At 33.3% G+C, this 23631-nt stretch overlaps 1 protein-coding gene across 1 annotated transcript; it reads right to left on the bottom strand.

Annotated features, from left to right (window-relative positions):
* Positions 1-4125: 4125 nt before the first annotated feature.
* On the bottom strand, positions 4126-5793 carry LOC149544494 (protein SRC2-like). Its single transcript, XM_089795152.1, has one exon. It carries the CDS (start codon positions 5445-5447, stop codon positions 4530-4532), a length of 918 nt encoding a protein of 305 aa, XP_089651278.1. The 5' UTR covers positions 5448-5793; the 3' UTR covers positions 4126-4529.
* Positions 5794-23631: the final 17838 nt, after the last annotated feature.

Here is a 23631-nt window from a genome sequence, read left to right as displayed (position 1 = left end):
AAATCCATAAAAAGTATATTAAATGGTAAACCCATCACCTCTCCCTACTTGGAAGGAGTCAAGTTATTTAGAAGGTGTTGTCCTCTTATCATCTTTATTTTGCATCTACATGGTTGATGGAAAATTACCAAAGGGACAAGATAGAAAAGATATTGAGATTTTTCTTGCGGTGTGATGGGATGGGAAACAAAAAAAGACACTCTGTGAATTCGAATTGTTGTTGAAAACCCAAAAAATATGGAGGCTTCAGACTGCACGATCTTAGGAATCACACTACTGCTCTTTCTTCTAAATGGATATTAAAGGCTATCTACAGAAATGAGCCTTGGAAAGTTCTAATTAGACATAATATTTAATTATTATGATCCTATTTCTGGATTTGATTGTGTGAATGATTTTATATCATCAACATTTTGGATCACACTATGTGATCCATCATCAGGATCTTCATGCAAATGAAGAGACTCGGCTCACACTATGTGATCCATCATCAGGATGTTCATGCAAATGAAGAGACTCGGATCACACTACATAATCCATCATTAGAATGTTCATGCAAATGAAGAGAGGAGCATGAACATCCTGATGATGGATCACATAGTGTGATCCAAAACATTGATGATATAAAATTGTTCAAACAATCAAATCTAGAAATAGAATAGTAATACTAATGGATTGTGGAAATCTGATAGCTCTAATAATATTTAGTGCTCCACTATCTTCAACAGTGAAAATTAGAAGAATATCCCATTTTGTGACATGTTATTGGGTGACTTTAAAATTAAGATTTTTGGCTCTATTGTATTTACTAACTTGTGGAAGGCTTGGATCCATGCAAAGATATTCCTTCCAGTCCAAGCTTCTATTGGACCTTCTCCATCTTATATAATAGTCTGAGATAGATCAATTTGGTGGGGGTTATATTTAAATGGGAAATCATTGGTGCTTACACAAAGTCATTCAACAAAGCATTGGAATGATATTGGTATTTCATTAATTAGTGACTTAATGATTAATAATCAGATGAGAAACTATGAGGAAATTAGAGCCATGTTTGGCATTCCTCAGACTCATGAAGAAATTTATACACTAATTATTAAGAAACTTAGTGATTGCAACTCTTCTAAGGTAATTAATTTAGATAGTTTCCTTAAAAAAATGATGTGGTATGATGGGGTGATGCTTAATGAAGCAACTTCAAAGAAAATATATAATATGCTTGTTTCAAGTCTAGATATCTACCAAAGAGTGATCTAGGGTTGGGGTTTTTGCTCTCCATTTTTTGGTTGGTGTTTCTTTTTTCAGTATTTTTGACTGTCAAAAGTTGAACCAAAGAAGTTATATTTTAGGTGGTTATTATTACTTTTAAAACTTGCTTAGGTTCCAATATGGAATCCTTGAGTCTTAGTCCTGGGCATTGCAAAGTTACTCAATCGAATCTTTTGAACATGTATTTTTTCAATGTGATTTCTACATCATGGTTTGGTCAATCTTTATAGGGTTTCCCATTATGTGGAATTCAAAACCTAATCTTTCTTTGAGTAAAATCTTAGCAAGATATGTTGAAGCCTTTGATTATAAACTTAACATGTTTTGGTCTGTTCTTACTTGTGAGATCTTATGGTTCCTTTGGAAGGTGAGAAATGAAGAGTTCTTTCAGAAAAAAGATAGAAGACTTACTTGGTTTACATGTAAACTCACCCATTTTTTCATTATGTCACAAGTTTCCCTTTCTTTGGAAATTTCTATGGTTCAATTGATGATGTTAGTTTGAGATGGTATGCTTCTTATTCACAAAGAAAATTTCAAGGCCTTCCAATATTTGGATCAAATCAAAGATATGTTGGATCCTCCTAAAATAAATCAGATTGAAGATCTACACATTTTCAATAATATTCAGAATTTTGCTACTACTATTAGTGGCAATGAAAGACCAAAGAACCTAGTGACAATACTTCTAAAGGATATGTGCTTGCGAGCTAGAATGATGAACTTTTTGATACAAACTTTTTACAATCTTTGGTTTCTAATGATGGTTGGGACCTGATTGGAGAAGAATAGAAAGCTTTGAGTTTGTTATTTTGTGATATATTCTGAACTTTATATAGTTGCTTTGAGTTCTTCATACACTATATACTCCCATTTTGGCTATATGGGATACTTTCCCAATATGTAATCAAGTCTATAGTGTTGGTGGGTCTAGATGTTGAAGTAATTGCTTAAGTTTGATACTCTTCGCTAATCACTTTCAGGTGAACTTATCATATGCAATTTCTTAACTATTCTAATACCAAAATTTGTTTAATTGACATACCAAATTATTTCGGTATGAGGTCAAACATACAATAGAAATGAGATATGTAAAACCCAATCATTGTTCGTTGAATGTTCAAGTACAATGGGAGAGGAAACTAAGGTGTCACTAAATTCAAACTAAAACAAATCTCCACCATGACCTCTTACAACAGAGATATATTGGACCATAGGATATGGAAGATGAGATCTAAACTGTTCTCTATGTTAAATAAAACAGAAACTAATCTCCCCCATAATCTATCATGAAGACCAAGTTCAAACAATTGAATACATATGATCTAAATTCAAACACAGCTTAGAAAAGAAACCATAACAAAATAATGATCAAATAACAAGTTGATTGTTATTGTGTAGTATATATTAAGTCATTTGTGTTTTTATCTAACATGTAACAAACAATCGACTCCAAATTCTAACACCTATCCCATACTTCTAAACATGTGACTATTGAGCAAACTAAACTAAAAATTTGGAACAAAAATATAAAACTAAACCATAAAATTACATATAAAAAAGTTTGAAAAAAACAAAAAAACTAAATGTCCCCCTTGAAAAGAATGTTATAGATTCTTGTTGATATTTCAAATTAATTGTTTTCAACATTCACAATTACAACAACTGGTCAAAGGGCCCTTGGTCTACTGGTGAAGTTGAAAGGCTCACAAAGAACCCAGTAGGGATCAAGTTTTGCTAAGTGTAAGGCCCCTGACATCTGAAAAGGGATCAGGTTGGAATCATGCCCTAGTGCAAGACCCCCAACATCTGAAAATGGATGAGGTTGGAATTGTGCCCTAGATGGAATGGATACCCCTTAGTCCTTTGTTCTTAGCCAAAGAGGCTAGGCAAAAAATGCTAGACCTCCATACAAAAATTTACAGCAACTTTAATCCAAAATTCTTCCAACGTAATTATGATGAAAAAAGGGAGAAAAACACAACAATGGATGAAAAAATCACACCAACACTAACAAGTATTTCCTACTATAGCTCCTTTTCAATCAGTAGTCATCACCACCATCATAATCATCACAACCACTATCATGAGTTTTGTATAGTTGCTTTGAGTTGTTCATACTCTATATACTTCCATTTTGGCTATATAGGATACTTTCCTGATATGTAATCAAATGTATAGCGTTGGTGGGTCTAGATGTTGAAGTAATTGCTTAAGTTTTATACTCTTTGCTAATCACTTTCAGGTGAACTTATTGTATGCAATTTCTTAACTATTCTAGTACCAAAATCTGTTCAATTGACATACCAAATTATTTCAATATGAGGTCAAATCTACAATAGAAATGAGATATGTAAAACCCACTCATTGTTCTTTGAATATTCAAGTACAATGGGAGATGGAAACTAAGGTTTCACTAAATTAAAACTAAAACAAATCTCCACCATGACCTATTACAATAGAGATATATTGGACCATAGGGTATGGAAGATGAGATCTAAATTGTTCTCTATGTTAAATAAAATAGAAACTAGTCTCCCTCATAATCTATTATGAAGACCAAGTTCAAACATTAAATACATATGATCTAAATTCAAAAACAGCTTAGAAAAGAAACCATAACAAAATAATGATCAAATAACTAGTTGTTTGTTATTGTGTAGTATATATTAAGTCATTTGTGTTTTTATCTAACATGTAACAAACACTTGAGTCCAAATTCTAACACCTACCCACACTTCTAAACATGTGACTATCAAGCAAACTAAACTAAAAATTTGGAATAAAAATATAAGACTTAACTATAAAATTACATATAAAAAAGTTTGTAAAAAACAAAAAAACCAAATGGCCCCCTTGATAAGAACGTTATAGATTCTTACTGATATTTCAAATTAATTGCTTTCAACATTCATAATTACAACAGCTAGTCAAAGGGCTCTTGGTCTACTGGTGAAGTTGAAAGGCTCATAGAGAGCCCACCAAGGATCAAGTCCTATTGAGTGCAAGGCCCTCGACGTCTGAAAAAGGATGGTGATAGAATCATGTCCTAGATGAATTTGACAGAATGGATAAACCTCAATCGTCCTTAGCCAAAGAGACTGGACAAAATATGCTAAACCTCCATACAAAAATTTACAGCAACTTCAATCCAAAATTCTTTCACCATAATTATGACAAAAAAGGGAAAAAAACACAACAATGCATGAAAAACTCACACCAACACTTTAAAAGTATTTCCTACTATAGCTCCTTTTCAGTTAGTAGTCATCACCACCATCATAATCATCACAACCACCATCGTGATCATCATATCCATGCTCATCCGCAAGATCCTCCTCAACCTTCTCTGCAGCATCTTCAGCAATCTTGTCCTCCACATAATCAAATCCCTCAGCAAGAGCCAAGCCACCCAAAACCCCTGCCACAGCTCCCACTGCCAAGCCAGTCCCAACCCCATACTTACTACTCCTGGGCTTCTCGCTCTCACCATAAGAAGGTCCACTCCCATAGCCAGAACCACTCCCGTAGGGAACAGGGGCATCTTGTGGATAATGGTCCCCATAAGGTCCACTAGGGTACCCTGAAGGAGGGTTAGTACCATAAGAGTATTGCTGAGGAGTGGGGTTGGAACCAGAAGCATAAGGGTATTGCTGTGGGGGAGGGTTTGCACCATATGGGTATTGCTGGGATGGATAAGGGGCAGGGGCATAATCCCTTGTACCATATGGTTGAGGACAAGGGTACTGCTGCTCCGGCCATCGCTTTTCCCTCAGACAGATTACGATTTCAAGCTTGCCCTGAGGGCGGCCCGAGGGGCGCTTCAATTTGAGGGTTCGTTCTTGCCTCTGATCAAACCCTACTTCGTCCAGGATTTCTGAGAGTCGAACCCTGGCCGTCCCAATCAGGGGTTTTGTCTCCTCGGAGGGATTTTCATGAACAATGTCGATCTTCAGCTCGGCATCTTCCATCGGCTTTGAAACCGGAATGACGAGCTTCTCGTTCCATGAGGGTTTTGTATCGCCCTCTCGATCGACCTGAGTCGAAACCTTGTTGTCGGGATCGACCCAAACCACAGCATAAGGACACAGATCTCCATATCGCCAATTCACATTCTTCAGATCTTTTGCAGAAATGAGTGTGAGATCCACATCTACAGGTCTTGGGTGCTCTGACATTTTCTCAAAAATTGGAGGATTTCAATGAAAGCTTCTCTGTAAGGGGTTCTCACCAGAACAAATTGTGCGAGTTTTCACAGGAATGACTCTGTTTCTACAGCCGATGGCTCCAACTATATAATGCTCGCTCGGTTGGGTTATCTTAATCGTTAAGTAATTTCCATGGAAGGAAGCTAACGACCGGCATGCGCTTCATTATATTCTAAAGTTTATTCTGGTTGGCAAGATCCATTTTTTTAATTTGGGGAGGACCTAAAGTAGTAAACTACAATATTTTCTTGAATTTTATGGGATGGCGTTATAGCTAGATTCCGTCTCTAACCCTATGTTTTATGTTTCAGTTTTATTTTATCCAAAATGTCTAAATCTAACTCGTTCGCGGACCTAAAGTAATAATAAGATGGAAGATTGTCTGAAAATTGATTTGAACGCGTTAACATCTGCGCATCGTGGGTGGGACTCGTAACGTATGACCAGAAAAATGTTACCATATTAATATTGAGTTTGATTTATACAAGGTTGCAGACGTGAATACTTTTCTTTGTATGGTTAACGGTGCCGTTTCGGTGGCCGACGCGTGGCAGTTGTGAAGTTTCGGAGAAAGTACGTTTTTCTTCAGTTTTTACTTTGTGCGACCCACACCTTCGTTATTTTCTTTTTAAATATTTATGTTTGGCCTTTTCTGTGACCTGTCCATGTTATTAGGGGAACAGGCTACTTGTTGTCCATGTACACAATGTCGTTCTGTTAACTGTTATATTTTTCCCTATTACCGTATAAAAATACCTCAGTACCTGCACACAGACACACCAAAACAAATCACTATAAATACCAATAGTTTTTCGTTATTTTTTTCATTTTTTAGTTTTCTTGAATTCTAATTGGTCCATTTGTGCAAAAAGTACTATAGCGACTATTGGGGGGTCTTAGTGACGGTTATTGGGCGAACATTTTAAAATGACACTTTTAGACCATCTTGCACTTTACAAGTTTTACAAAGAGCTCTCTAATTGCATGAAAGCCTAAAGTTTTGCTTTAAGCTCTTCACTCACCTATGGAGGTTCACTAAGAAAATTGACAAATTTCGACATACGGATTAGGAACAGTAGGTGCATGAAGTTAGCCTAGGTAGCTATCGAGTTGCTTTCCCTATATTATTTTTATTTATAGTTCAGTGAATAATAATAATAATAATAAAGAAGTTTCCTCCTAAGCAGTCGAGAAGACTTTTTGTTGGCAACATGAATGGCATTTCATTGGTAATGAAGTACGGATTTGATACCACTAATGAAGAGCCACACCACCCTTACCAACTCACAACCAAGAATGCAACAATATGAAGACAATTTTATTATACTTGAAAATCCAATAGTAATTACAATAACATTTTTGCAAGATCTCTCAAGATCCAATCCAAAACCCAAACTAGTCCAGATCCACACTCTGGTAGAAACCTCTGAGATCTCAACTTGTGCTCGCAAACCACCAAGCAACCTCCTTGTTTTTAAACCGCAGTCACTAGCTCTTCTCACAAACTTAATCCAAGATCCAAGTGTAAACTGCCTCTCATTCGGCGCTCTGTCTACACACTCATAAGTTCATCACAATCCTACTGTAAACTGCCTTACATTCAGCGCTCTGTCCACAGACTCAGGAAAACTCACTCTTCACTTTCTCCTTCTCTTTCACACCTTGAAGCCTTCCAAGTTTTCCAAGCTTCACTTCTCGAGCTTCTCCTTCTCAAGCTACTCCTTGAGCTTCTACTCCTCAAGCTACTCCTTGAGCTTTCACCTTCTTCTCGAGCTTCTACTCCTCAAGCTTCTCCTTGAGCTTGATTAGAAATGCTCATATGCCTTGCTTAAATATGCACTTACCACCCCATGCATGACTTATCCATAAGCTTCTAGAATTCCTTCACAACGTTCTACAACTTCCACAACCTTCTACAATATCCACAACTTTCTACAATATTCATAACTTTCTAGAATTCTACCCACACACTCTGACAAATGAAATGACAACCATTTATTTTTTTATTTTTTCTATTATGCCACCTATGCACCTCGAAAATAGAAATCCTCTTTTCCTTTCTTTTCTCATTTTTCCCTTTTTTAATTTTTTTTATTATTTCTCTTCTAATTTTCGTCACTTTCTCTCTCCTCCACAAATTTTTTTTTTTCAATTTTTTTTTTTTTTCAATAATTTTCCAATGCAAGATGCTCCTACATCAATTGGTCTCATCTAATCCAACTTCAAAGATGCTTATTAGTTCTCACCTTTCATTTGATCCTATATTCCCGTATATATATATATATAGAGAGAGAGAGAGAGAGAGAGAGAGAGAGAGAGAGAGAGAGAGAGAGAGAGATGAATATTTAAGGCCATTTAGTACTAATATTTTTCTATTAAAGATATATAAAATTGCATACATTGACTCAAAGTTTAGACATTCATTATATACTCATAAATGGAGTAGTTTTTTAAGAAACCCTTCTAATTCATTCCTCTGTGATGTAGAAAAATGTGTTGTCATGTTTACACATCTACAACTACAAATAAAAGGAGTTAAATAATGTTTTGTGTCACATGTCAGAAAGTACAAACTCAAAATCAAATATGTTATCATCCCAAGGACCAATAATATTGTTACTACAATATGTCTTATCAGTATCAAAATCACTAATGGGAGGGTCAATAATATTAGGAATATGTGATGAACCTCGATTAATATATATAAATTTCTCTTCCTATGTAATGTAATAAATTCAAATATGTAAGATTGTTTTACTCAAATTATAATAAATAATTATTTTGAATGTTATTGTTTCAAATATTGTTTTATTTACTTCCAAAACCTTCGTGAACATTCATAACTATGAATGTATTATTTCACCATATATTAATATATAAATCCTACTAATATTATAAATGATTTGATTATTTAAACATCCTATAATACAAGAAAACCCTAAACTTTCCATTATTGTTACATTAAAACTCATAGTTGATTACCACAGCTTACTATACAAATATAATAAGCTGAGTTGTTAATTATAATGAACATTTTGAATTACATGAATAAGAAAGATAAAAACTATAACCAAATTAATTTGAAAAGGCACAATGTCATACTCATGACTGTCGGATAACCTATAAAGGGTCATATTAGGGTTAGGTCATGGATCACACGAAATAGGAGATCATAAAATATAATAAGAGTTTTTGGGATAACAACACTCTATATACATTAAGCAAGCTTAATACTGCAACTGGTACTAGGCAACATTACACAGTGTGGACACTGCCACGTTATTATTATACAGTGAAGATACAGGTACCACCGCAATTACCTTTTGTACGTTTCAAGTAGCCAATTGTATGATATTTGAAGGTATCAAAATAAATGTTAGCTATGTCTTATCATGATAATGTTAATGCATACATATATTATTAAGTGGAATTACATAATGTGTAATCCTTGTCTCATGGCCCGACATAGATAATCAGAATGTTTGGACTTTCGCGTGAGACGATTATTATGTGCTCGAATATTATTACATTATGAATTCACAAACATTATCACATGAATATTATAAATAACAAGAAGTCATCAATGTTATTAAAACATTTACAAATTTTAGAAGGACAGTTTACCATGTTCATATATATATATATATATATATATATATGTATGTATGTATGTATGTATGTATGTATGTATGTATGTATGTATGTATGTATGTATGTGTAATAATCAAAGTCTCAAATGGATATTGATATATAAGATAATAATTATGGTAATCAAAGGATATTAGTACAATAAACTTATACATATATAGAAATTTAAATAACATCTAGATATACTTTGAATTATAGTGTAGAAGGTTGTACCTTCACCTGAATTATGAAATCCTGAGATAGGGAGTTGGTGGGGGGAAAGGCAGAGTAATTTTGAAGACTTGTCGGATATGCTTGGACCTTGTTTCACGCGCCCTCTGTACCATCATTCTAGCATCTCAAACTGATCATAATCAAGATGGAAGGTGACTTGACACTATGAGGAAAAGTATTCCTTGAAAATCAATAAATTAATGATAATGCTCAACTCCTCGCATAACTAATAGAAGAAAGGATCTTAGGCTGCTTGTTTAAAAAATTAATGATTTCGTAATTTATAGCTAAATTGAATAGCAGGTTTTAAAAATTGAAAAAGGGGTCATTACAATTGGTATCAGAGCCTGATCCTGCCATCCTGAAAATATAGTAAATGACAAGAGGAGCATAGATGAGTGAGCAATTATCTAATGAAATTAGAGATGTTATGGAACAGACAAACCAAACCTTAGCAGAGCAAATAGAAAGATCAAATCAAGCAAAGCTCTGCAAAACATGGGAAATTCCATAAACAATCTTAAAAGTAATAATTCTAATGGAAGGGAAATAAGTTCAAACCATTCAGCAAATAATGGAGCTTCACCACCTCGAGTGCCCAAACCTACCTTCTTACCCAGGGGAGGCCCCTCAATGGAAGAAGAGGGACAGACAACCAATACTGCTATTGAGAATGCCAGAGCTTATGCCAACCTTGAACCAGAAATCAGAGAATTAATCACATTCAGGGAATTTTGTGAAGCCAATAAACAGGAGACACATAAAAGAAAAAGAAACACTTGTCGCCACTGTGGAATAGATTGGGTACCAGGACATAGATGTGAAAAAAGAGGTCGCATCCAAAGAATAGAAGAAGATCTGGAAGAAGAAGAGGTCAATAAAAAGGCAAAATGTGACCAAGATAATGGAGAAGAGGAAGAAGAATATGGAGTGATAGCTACTATGACTCAACCCTCCAGGAATCGAGTTTTGAGAATTAGATGCACTCTTAATGGACAAAAATTCATTGCGTTAGTTGATAGTGGAGCATCCCATAACTAAATTGATGAAAAACTTGTCAACAAAATGAAATTAAAAATTGAGAAGTTCAAAGGTTTCACTGTCATTCAGGCCACAGGATCATTAGTGCAATGTACAAAGGTAATTCCACAACAGGAAATCACTTTGGGAAGGAAGCACACCATCAGAGAAGATCTACATGTGGTTCCATTGGATTTAGATATAATTCTAGGAGGTCCATGGATAGTTTCTTTGGGATTTTTTAGGTTTGACCTTCCAAACTTAAAAATCCACTTTGAGCACAAAGGGGAAGAAATAACATTGGAAGGAATACCCGATGGTTCGACAAAATTGGTCTCATGCAAAAGAATAGAAAGAACACTGCGGCATGGTCAAGGAGAGTGGGTTGCACAATGTTTGGTATTGAATAAATCCACACCTTAGGAATCAGCTATCCATATAGCTATTGAACCTATCCTTAAAAAACATGGGAAGGTATTTGAAGAAATTCCACCAGGATTGCCACCCAAAAGAGGATTTGAACATATTATAGAATTGGAAAGGGATGCTAAGCCAGTGATCACCACCCCTTATCGACATCCTCAAAAGTATAAATATGAAATAGAAAATCCCATCCAAGAACTCTTAGCCATGGGGCATATTCAACCCAGTTATAGTCCTTTTGCATCCCCAGTAGTACTAGTGAAAAAGAAAGATGGGACAATGAGAATGTGTATAGACTATCGGGCACTAAATAAGAAAACTATAAAAAATCGGTATCCCATCCCCCAGGTGGATGAACTTCATGGAGCAATATATTTTTCCAAAATTGATTTATGTTCAGGATACCATCAAATTAGAATGACGGAGGAGGATGTCCCCAAGATAGCATTTAGATGCCATTATGGACATTTTGAATTTCTAGTTCTACCTTTTGGCCTCACTAATGCCCCAGCCACCTTCCAGTCATGTATGAATCATATCTTTCGGAAACAACTCAGGAAATTCCTTCTTATCTTCTTTGATGACCTTCTCATCTATAGCAAGCCATGGGAAGAACACCTTCAACATATTGAAGAAATATTAAGCATACTAGAGTTTGAATCACTATTTGCAAAGGCATTATAATGTGAATTTGGATTAGAAGAGATTCTCTATCTTGGCCATAAAATCAATGCTAAAGGTGTAAGCATGGATGAGGAAAAAATTAAAGCAATCAAGGAATGGCCAAAACCTAACACAACTCAGAGGATTCTTGGGATTGTGTAGCTATTACAGGCGGTTTGTGAAAAATTTCTCCAAGTTAGCAACTCCTTTAACAGATTTGACAAAAAAAGGAAATTTTGGATGGAATGAAGCAGCACAAATGGCTTTTGAAGAATTAAAGGAGAAAATGAGTTCTTGCCCAATCTTAGTGGTCCCTGATTTTTCACAACCCTTTGAATTATAGTGTGATTCTTTTGGTGAAGGGATTGGGGTTGTACTTATGCAGAACAAACACCCTATTGCTTTTGAAAGCAGGAAACTAACAAAAACTAAATGACACTATGCAATTAGCTTATCCCTCCACATCCAAATCTTGCATGATTCACTTAGCTTGAGTCCTAGTCTTATAATAGCTTTGGATGACATTCATTTAAAAAAATTGATCGTAAAGTACAAGATCCAAATGAAGGGAATTCATAGTAGTAGTACCATACATACTCTAGTTTTACATTAGTTACTTCATCTGTTGGTTTCAACTTGTATCATCTATCAGAACTAATTAAATATCAATGAAGGAGATGTTTATGGAGGCTGCATATTTGGTAATTTCAAGAAGACATTCAAAAGTTACTTTGGTTCATTATGCTATAGTTCTTTTCTATTACTATCCTTCAACATTTATATAACTTTGATCCTTTATGTTTGGAGATGTCTAGATAGGATCTAATGAATTAGGTGAGAGATTATATTGTCCCTTCTAGAATATAAAATTATATTAAACTAAACTAATAGGCAAGAGCCTATAACACAATGGTAACTTGTGAGCCTCTCGCATGGGAAGTGTTAGGATCGAGTCTACAAAGCTTCACATTTAATAATAATTAATTTCAATTCAATTTTAACAATCAATAATAATTATTCTAGGCTTTAACCCATTACATATCAAACATAAAATATAAATTAATTAATAATATTTTTACAAATACATAATTTTTTTAATATATATTAAATAGTCTAAAATATAATTTAATAATAAATAATATTAATGATAAATTTAAATAAACATAAAAATAAACTATAATTTTAAATAGACAATAATTTTATATTAAAATAATAATCAATAATAAATATATTTTAACTTTCTAAACAACAAAGTTATACAAATATGGGAAGAAAATAAAATAAGATAAAAATATAAAAAGAGAAAAATAAGAAGGCAATATTGCCTTTTCTAATTTCTATAGGGAAACAATCTAGTTAGTCCCATCTAATGGCAATAAAGAAAGCTTGATAGAGTTTTAGCTTTGAAAGCTTAGGAGAAATATATAGTATAAACTTTTGCACTAAAATCTTCCTCCTCTTAATCTTCATTTGACCTCTAAATAGAATGAGAGATCAACTTATGTACAATTGTTAGGAATTAAAAATATATCTTCCAAATTCATTTGAGAGATGGAAAAATAAATAAACTACAAACTTAAAAAACTAATTTCCAACCACCCCAAAGACCCTATTTTATTTTTTTCTTCTTTTTACCCCTCTCTTTTAATAAATTGTTTGTTGTATTTATTTTATGTCATTTTTAAAATTACTGCATAACTCTTAAATCATGAGGAATGATTTTTGATATATCATATGCTAATCTTGTCGTACAAAAATATGCTTTATTGGAAATTGATAATAGGATTTAGTATGATAGTGCACTTCTATTGTCTCAATCTATCATATGAAGAGACTAACAAAAAAAAATAGTTTAACGCAAATTAAACTTAGTTTCTAATGATGTAAAGCCAAAGGCTCAAACTCAAAAATCAATTGATTGTCCTTAATTTATTTGAGATAATTACATATATATTGACTTTAAAGCCGTCGATCTCCATGTAAGCTAAAAAAATCAAATTTCTATTGGAAACTTACCAATAATTAACTTTAAAACATTTATTAACACTAATGGCATTTATAATTTTTAATATTAAACATCTATTCTTTGTGTAACCTATGGAGTATACTATATATTGGACTAATTCTTAGTAGATGGTAACATTCTATTTTTAATATATCATGATAAATAATAAAAATAAATAGTGGGGTTTCTAATCATTGTGGTCAAGCAACATGGATTTAGTGCCTATTTGTTTGGAACTATATTCTAGTAGGATCAATAGCTATCTCTTAAAAACATAAGGTATGGATATCATTTTAGAGTGCTTGAGTTAAGAATTTCTATTGTTGTGGGTGTGGACTATATTAAATACAATAGATCATAGTTTAATGAGCTACCTTTACTCTGATAACTTAATTTATATCATGGACTACACAGTTTTTAGTTGTCAACCCTTCATTGGTTGCAAAATTAGGGTTTTTGGGCTTTGAGCAAAGAATGCAAGAGGGACAACCCACTTGTTCAAGATTCCTTGTGCAATAATTTTTTTTAAAAGCTAATGTCCCATCATCTAAATTTCTTGCCAATCTATTTGAAAATTTATAAGACTTATGAATTTCATGTCTTATAAAATTGGATAAAAAAAGAAAAAGAAAAAGTGAAGAGATTACTCACAAAATACTAAATCAAAGACAACCATACATTTTTAAGTATTCATACATTAGGAAAGCAATAAAAAAGCATCTCACACTAACCCTTCACTAGAAGCTTCTAAATAGATTCAACCAAAACTTTTAGTAAACATTAGAAATTTAGAAATATTCATTTTTACTTGTTTTTCATTTGTTCCATGAAAAATATTTTTAATTATTGAATGAAAATATGAAAAAAAACACTAGCAAAAAATTATGAAGAGCAAATTAGAAAACAAAAATTCTTTAAAAAAAAAAAAAATTGAAATAAAATGATTGCATAACATTACAAATATTGTTTATCATTTTTAAGTGTTCATACATTTGAAAAATAATAAAAATATCATTCCATACGAACCTTCACTAGAAGCTTCCCCAAATATTCAACCAAAGCATTTTAAAAATATTAAAAATATAGATAAATTGTTAACTTGTTTTTCATTGGCCAATGAAAAGTTTAATTTTGAATGGAAAAATGAAACATTCACTAGCAAAAATATGAATAAGCAAAAGCAAACTGGAAATAAAAATTAAATAATTGTGTAACATTACAAATATAGTTATGAAATCCTCAAGGCGTCCAACTGGAACATAAATATTCTTATTAGCAAGATGGAATACTCGGTAGGGGGACAAGGCTATCATTAATTTTCATGATGATTAAGGTGGTGCTACTAACAAGAAGGATGGACCTAATAAAACAACTAGGGTTAGTACCAAAGATAAGGCTACAACTACCTCTACTGAAGTTGGCCAAATCAAAGAACTTGTGGGAAAGATGGACCAATTAGAACTACAAGTTGTGGAGCTCCTCAAGAACATGGGATAATTTCTCTTTTTGGTTTCCTAGTGCTTCTTGTGTTGTTTTTTTGTTTTGTTGTTGTTTTTCTGTGTGTTGTCCTTTCTAGGATGGTTTCTATTTGGTGGTTGGCCCTATCTTTTTTAAGTCTTCTTTTTTTAAGTGGGCTTAATGGATCAATCTTCTAAGTTCTTTGTAAGGATTTCAGGGGCCCTTGATAAAAAAATTACAAATATATAGTTTAATATTAGCCCTTCATTTTAAAGCATTTAAACAATATTAGAAATATATAAGTATTTCTTTTTGAAAAGGATAAAGAAAAAAAACCATTTTAACAACAATATGAAGAGTTAATTAGAAAATAAATATTCAAAAACAAAATGATTTGTTGGAGAACATTAAATTGTGGTGCACCTCATTTGAAGGGGTGTGTAGAGATATAAATGATAGGTGGAAATCGTTTGCGGAGGATACAAAGAATTAGTATTTGAAAAAAATACAAATCAAGTTGTGCTACTCAGTTGCACCACACTTATAAGACATAGACATGTCATTTTAATAGAGAGTTAAATTAGATATTAATGAAACAATATTGAACAAGATTGACATCTTGTTGTATTGTCATTTCACAATATATTAATCTTAGACTAGTGAGTAGCAGATAATTTTATTTTCTAGGCAAAAAGTGGCAAGCCACTATAATATTTTATTAATCTGATTCAAGGTTAACTGGGAAAGAATCAGTGAAGAAAACCCAGCATCGTCCCTTATATATACATAGTCTTTATAATTTTTTTGAAAATAGTGAAAAAAAACATAATTACAAAAAGGTGTATCAACTACCACCCAATGATATTCCATCATTTATCAAAAATTGATTAAATTCTCTATTAAAAATTAATTATCAACACATTCCAAATTCTCAATAACATTTAATCCAGCAAGAAGTCAAAACTCAAAATCATACCCCCTAATTCATTCTTCCATATCATCATAACCACAAAGAAACTTACCACCAATTTTGGGTAGACCCTCCCAAGCAGCTTAATTGTCACATATTGAAGCACCTTGCTCACAACCTGGGTTGACAACTATATCATTCTAGCCCCCACGATAATCATTCTCAAGTCCCTAGCTAGAGCATGCCACCTTAGATAGGTTAGGAGACCAACCTGAGCTAGCATGAGAAGTCATGTATGAAGAGATAATTAGTTCAAACATTGAATTCCAGGTATTCCTTTCATCAAGCTGAAGATTCACATTTCCCAAACTTGGCCCTTGAGGATGAATAAGATTTGAGACCCTTTGCAAATCTATGAGAGCATATCCCACCTTCTTGATTCTCTCTTCAAATTGAAAACCTAGGGCATGAGAGATAGCTTGCAAACCATTTTTTATATGGATGGAGCTACAATTATCTATCAATTTCTTTATAGCTTCAAACAAAATGAAACATTCCTGCTTGACTCGTAAGTGATAAATGGGAAAATAAGCCTCCCACCAAAGCCATACCACTCCAGAGATCATAATGTTGCATAGTAATAGAAAATTTATCATCAACAAGAAAAATGCCTTGAATTACCTTTTGGTCCAATGATTAAAGCAACATAGGAGATTACATAAGGTCCATTGCATTTGACAAGAAGATGGAGACAAGATGCAACAAATAGAAGAAATGGGGTGCCATAGAAATCAATAGTTCTTCGCCAATAACATGTCGGATAGCTCGCCTAATAGTTGGAGAGTGAACTATAAACATCAAGTCAAGCACCAAGTCACTAAAATCATTGGACAAAACACCTTCATCAAGGCTTAGTGGAATTCAAATGAGAAAGTTCTTTGGTAGAATAGCTCGATGTTGTTTGTGGAAAATCTTGCAAGGAGTAGTAATATCCATCCCTCTCATCATTTTGAAGCACGATAAAGACTACAGAATAGGGTTGTTGAATAAATTGGAAGGAAATGTGGCTTGGAGAAGAAATACAAATGAAAAATGTCAAGACTTTGTCCATAGAATCTAGATTGTGGTATAATTTTTTTCCATAAAAACCATGTGAATTTGTATGCAATATGTCCTTTGATAAAGTTGAGCTTTGTACTACCCAAAAGCCTCCATAATTACTCAAAATTTGCCACACGAAGCAGGAACAATTCAATACATGTATAATAAATACAAAATGTATTGATTATGCCACAACATGATCAAAAAATTGATGCAAATGCGAGCCAACAGTCTTGTCAAACTCAATTAATAATTTGAGGACATCATATTTTTATAACATAGGTATAGGATGAAGTGATGAAAAAACAACCCATCACAACCCAGATTTGATTGAGAATGTACTTTAATTTCCATGAGAAAATTTTCCTATGTATACATGCTTCTATAATGATAGAAGAATCTTCTTCAATATGCTGAAGATGAAAATTACCTTGTTTGGCTAAAAGGAGACCAGCTAGCAGAGCTTGGGCCTCTACCATGTTGTTTTTATTAGTGGGCAAAGGGGAGGTTGTAATTTCCACAACATCTCCATTGGAGTCTCTGATGCATGCACCCAAACCAGAAGTACTAGGGTTTCCTCTTCATGCACCATCCAAATTTAGTTTCCAATATCCCACATCTAGAGGTCTCCAAAATATTTTCTCACAAGATAAGGGAGAAGAGGATGTATTATTAATTTTCCAACCACCTGGAATGAATAATTGTTTCCAATTCTGAATCACTTGAGAGTCCCAAGAAGTAACAATAGGATTAAATTTTGAATTTCTCAAACTTGTGTTTTTGACGTCTAAGATTGTTCTTTCAATTCCCTCTAGAACTTTTTCTAAGGTATGACACTCTTTTATGAACATGTGTTTATTCCATTCCCACCACATAGCCCAAACAACCAATGCTAGAATACATTTCCAAAGATTTGCAAATAATGAATTAGGATAAAGAACTGGCCAAGCTTGGAAAAGACCCTAAAGATTATTTTGGAGTGGAGTACTATAGTTTAATTTGTTCAAGACAAAACTCCAACATTGACAGGTAAATGAACATGAAACAAAGAGATGATCCACTAATTCTTCACACTTGTTACAAAAAATGCAGTTGAAAGATGGGGCAATGTGTAGTCTATTCAATCTGTCACTAGTCAAGATCCTATGTTTTAATGCAAGCCAAGTAAAACAACCTGTCTTTGGAAGCACAATATGCTTCCATCAAAATGTAAATGCTCTGCAAGTAGCTTTATTCAAAACATTTTGCTGCAAGATTTTATAGCCCAACTTTACTGAGTAATGACCATCCTTAGCTGGAGCCCAAAAGATCTTATCATTAGATCAAGAAAAAAAGACTTGTCTAGAAGCCAAAATATCTTTAAATTGATTAATCTCCTAAGATGACAATGGTAACACATCCAAGTTCTTCCAAAACACTTTCGCTAAAAAATCACAAATATTTACAACAAACTGATTGAGTTGAGTGCCCCAATGAAACTCTGACATCTCAATAATATTAGGAAAGATTGAACTATTTGAGAGAGGAATCTAACTATCCCAAGATTCCCTCCAAAAATTAACTCTACAACCATTATTAACTTCCCAAAAAAAATATTTAACCACAATATCTCATGAAGTTATCATGAAATCCCAAATAATTGAACCTTTTGGAGGATCCAACATAGAAAAAATTATGGAGGGATCATTATTGTCCAAATATTTTTGTTGCATAATCTCGCACCAAATGGATTGAGGCTTGTTGTACATTTGCCAAACTAATTTCCCACCAAAAGCTTCATTTCCTTTGGTTAGGTCATGCACACCTGCCCCTCCTACTTTTGGGATATGTGACATATCTTATAGGAGAATAAGTGGGATTTTTTGAGAATAATCCATATTTCTTGTCCAAAGGAAACCCTTAATCATTTTTTGGATTTGAAGTAAAACTTTGGGGGGAGCTTTAAGAATAGAAATAAAATAATTTGGAATTGCTGCTAGAACTAATTTAATCAACAAAATTCTACCAGCCAAAGACAACCACCTAACTTTCCAAGCCACAATTTGTCTTTGAATATGCTGAATGATAGAAGACCAATAAGAAGATTTATTTGAACCCATAAAGAAAGGATTTCCCAAATATATGGAAGGTAAGAAATCCACTGTAAAACCCAAAATTAGATTGATTTTGTTAGATATCATTTTGTTTGTATTGAAAAAATAGATTTTTGACTTTTGTGCATCAATGGCTTGACCTGATACCACTGAATAAAGACTAAGTACATGTTTAATTTGCCGAGCCTCCTGAATAATTGACAATCCAAATAATAATGTATCATTTGCAAATAGGGAATGTGTGATAGAAATATTTGTACCCAAAATATGAGCACCATGCCACTTGCTAATCTCATGTTGATGTGTAATGGTCCTTCTAAAAGCTTCAGCCATTATGATGAAGAGAATTGGAGATAGTGGATCTCCTTATTTGATCCCTTGTGTAGATGAGAAAAAACTTGATGGATTTCGATTTATTAACATTGAGAGCCAAGTGACCGAAATACATGCCTTAATCCACTTGCATCAACTTTTAGAAAAACCCATTTTGTAAGCATTTGAAGCAAAAAGTTCCAACACACCCTATCATAAGATTTCATCATATCAAGTTTTATTACAAAATTTGAGGACTGATTTGAATTTATAGAGTGAAGAACTGCATGTGCAACTAAAGCTCCTTCCATAGTTTCTCTTCTTGGAACAAATCCACCTTATTCCAGTGAAATGATGTGAGGGATAAGATGTTATAGTCATAGATAAATAGCCTTAGATATAATCTTATAAGATAGATTACATAACAAAATTGGCCTAAAATCAGCAAATGTTTGAGGATCCTTGATCTTAGGAATAATTGAAATGTTTGTAGTGTTGAAATACTTAAGCATGCTCTTGCTTTTCCTAGATTATTCAATAGCTACTAATAAATCCCAGGCAATGATATCCCAACAGCTTTGATAAAACAGAGCAAAAAAACCATCTAGACCAGGGGCTTTATTTGGAAGGAAGGAAAAAAACCATCTTATGAATTTCTTGGATGGTGAAAGGTGCCATCAACATGTCATTATCTTGAGATGATATCACATTTGGTATGGAATATAGAATCTCATTAACTTGTGAGGTAGTAGGAGAATTCAAAATATCAGGTGCAAGGAGATTCTTAAAATACTTAACCCCTTCATGCCGAATGAGATTTTTATTTGTAATAAGATTTCTTGAACTAGCATCTTTGATTTGAAATATCAAGTTATTGACTCTCTTTTTTTTAGCTGAGGCATGAATTTTTTTTTTTGTTTCTGTCACCATCTTGAAGCCATAGCTCTCTAGACTTTTGTCTCCAATAAGTTTTCGCTCTTGCACATAATTCATCCCACTTTCACTAGAGATTCTTCTGAGACACATATGTTTCTTCATTCATACCATATTGAATGATATGATTATATACATCTTCTAACTACTGTTTGACTACTGATTTTTGAGAAAACACATTTTTGAACACCTGCTAATTCCAAATTCTGATTTGAGACTTCACAAATTTCAATTCATGGCAAACTGATGCATTCTAAATCCATCCACATGAGGAGCCACATTCCACCAATGATGAACATTTTTCAAGAATTGTGGATGCTGAAGCCACATTCTTTCAAACTTGAAGGAAGAATGAAAATGATTATCAATTCTTTTGTCTAATTGATTGAGAGTTAAAGATTTAGGAAAATGGTCTAAACCTGATAATGAAAGAGTATCTGATGTAATATCCGAGCAGCTCAATTTTTAGTCATGTGATAAAAGAAACCTATCTAGATGAGTAGCAATATGTACAAACCCAAACCTTTTGTTTGTCCATGTAAAAGATCCATTTCTTGGATGAATATCCATGAGATTATTATTATCAACAAAAAAATTAAAATCTTGTAGAGTTTTATGAGGATGGATGATACCCCCAATTTTCTCCTCCTAAGATAACAAAGCATTAAAGTCACCTCCAATAATAACTTTTTGTGGATCTTGAACCTGGACAAAACGAGTAATAATTTCCCACAAACATGCTTTTTCCTATGATGAAGAAGGCCCATAAACATTAATTAGGATAAAAGAATTGTCAAAATATGCAACATCTACCAATTGTTATCTTGATGAATGAGCTATGCAATAATTGTAAGAGGATTCCAAAGTATTGCAAGACCCCCAAAAGCTCCTATTCTAGGAACATGCAGAGACTTTTATTTTTTTCCATTTTGCAATAGTTTTATCAAAATTGTCCTAAGATAATTTGGCCTCCTATAGCATAATAATGTCTTCTTGCATAGAATCAACCACTTGTTGAATTCTATGTCTTTTTTCAAAGGCATTAATACCTCAGACATCCCATGAGTTGATTTTCATTGTGGACAAGGAGAACACCTTGTTCTCCTTGTCAATCTTTTGGAAACAAAAAAATTGTTATCCAATGTGGTTTATATTCCAGTTGCTATTTCAGTTGTAGTTTTAGAGCCCTTTGGCCTGCCTCTAGACTTAGGAGTTTTGGGATTGAAAATAGCTTTAATGGAGTTTGCAAGATTGATAAGGGTTGAAGATTAAAAGTTTCTTGACTTCCATTAATATATACACAATCCTATGAAATTTTTAATTAATCATGCTAACAATAGGGGACTTGAGGAAGCAAATTAGTAGATTTCTGAACTTGCTGATAAATACTAGTTTCCAATCCCATAGAATCTTCCACGGCTAAGACTTCACCTACAACAGAACTATTGAATTGAGACCCTTGAAGAAAATGTCTTTTATTAATAGAAGTGTGGTCCTGAACCAAGTTGTTCCAAAGCTGAAATTCTCTAAGAAAGTTATCAATCATAGGTGAAATATATTCCTCATCTAAAATACCTTCTTCACTTGCAATTTCAAAAATGATTGATGTGACAATTTTTGATATAATTTGATCTCCAATTTGACTCAATATTGCAGAAGAAGGATGAAAAGATAAAGGCTGAATAGGCCATATAAATAGAGAAAAACTCTTGTTTTGGAAGATAACAAACTGGAATGCACTTGAAATCAAGAATTTGTGAGATTTAGGCAAGACAATGAAACTTGGGACCACTTCTGAAAGAGAATCCAAAGCAGAATCTAAAGCATCTAACAACAATATTTTTGAACAATTAAAGATCTATTGAAAAAATTCCATAATCCAATAAAGATTATGCACAAAGTTAATTATATTCTTTTGACTAGATGCAGAAAGGTCTTGCTTATCTAGATCTCTAGAATTTAGCTGGAGATCCTTATCCAAACTTCCTAAATTAGGTTGGACATCCTATTTATAGGCTTTTCAAGAACACCTCTTTGGGTCTGAACAATGATCTAGACATATTGCTATATTATCAATATTACCTATTTGGCACATGGTGTTGGAATGACCAAGATTATCTTGAAATTTATTGACTGCACTTGCATCCTAAAGCTTAACTGACTGAGACTAATTATCCCATTTAGATATGAGAGATATAGAAGTGGGAAAAGATTTGCGCATATCAATCAACAAACAAACTCTAACTTCCAATTGTGGGTATTCAACGGGAATGTGATCATGTTTTAGATAAATTCTCAATTTGTTGGCTATAATTTCAATTATCTCTAGATCATGGTTTACAAGCAAAAAATGGGGGAAAGAGATCTAATGTGGGAAAAATTGAATAGATGTATCACATGAATTAAAATTTGGAACCCACATCATAGTATATAAACCAACTCCTTCACAAAACCAACATTTCTTTTTATGAACAATATCTCTCTCTTCCTTAGTTGCAAATAGGGCAATAAAAAAATTAGATTCTAGATTAGTGTAAAAAATATCCTTAAGCCTAGAACAAGAGGCAAACGCCCATTTCTTAATGTCAAAAAACAATAAGTAGGAAGAGGAGAACTTACCAAAGGGAACCAATTGATGAAGAATATCAATCGAATACTGCAACATGTGACAAGGGAAACTAACATGCAATTAATTTAGGCCATGCTTAAGAGTTTGCGATGACTAGCAGCATTATCTTGAACTTTATTCCACCAAATTTATATTGGAATGAAGGGGGCTCATGCAGAAACATTTGGTAGAGCCTCAAGCCCACCTTTAACCACCTAACTTTGAGTAGTTAACAAACTATCTTGCAATTGTGTTGGTGAAATAAGAGGAGCCCCTTCACAAATATCAAAAATGGGTTGCTTATGGATAGGCATGTGAATAGATTTTCTTCATGCCCTAGTTTTATTATGTCTTTTGGATTTAAGCCCCCTATCAACCGACTCTAGCGAATCACAAGCTAAGCTCTAAGAAGCCAAATTTTCTCACACAAACTTATTTTGAACCATGTTTTCCCATCCAAAATTATTTTGAATCTGAGATCGATGCAAATTATGGATTTAGGAAGAAGACTTGCCTTTTTTAAAAGTTGATGTTTCCTTCTAGGGCTTAGAAGCTATAGAATGTTTATTACCTTGAGCTTGAAATTTTGAATCCAACCGTCAATCATGAAAATGTGAATTAAGGAAAAAAGGTTTTGTTGGTTGAACAATTGCTTTACCCTTAAAAATTCATTTAACATTTCCATTCTCTAGCCCTCCAATATTCACATTTCTAAAAGAACATTTCTAGAAGGGAAAATCAGTTTGGGAAAATTTAACTGGCTGAAC

This window comes from Cupressus sempervirens, chromosome 8 (genome assembly GCF_028749045.1).
Source record: "Cupressus sempervirens isolate cs-2001-9-10 chromosome 8, ASM2874904v1, whole genome shotgun sequence".
Taxonomy (NCBI): Eukaryota; Viridiplantae; Streptophyta; class Pinopsida; order Cupressales; family Cupressaceae; genus Cupressus; species Cupressus sempervirens.
The sequence above is the reverse complement of the archived record's forward strand: the minus strand, read 5'-3'. Positions and strand labels throughout refer to the sequence as shown.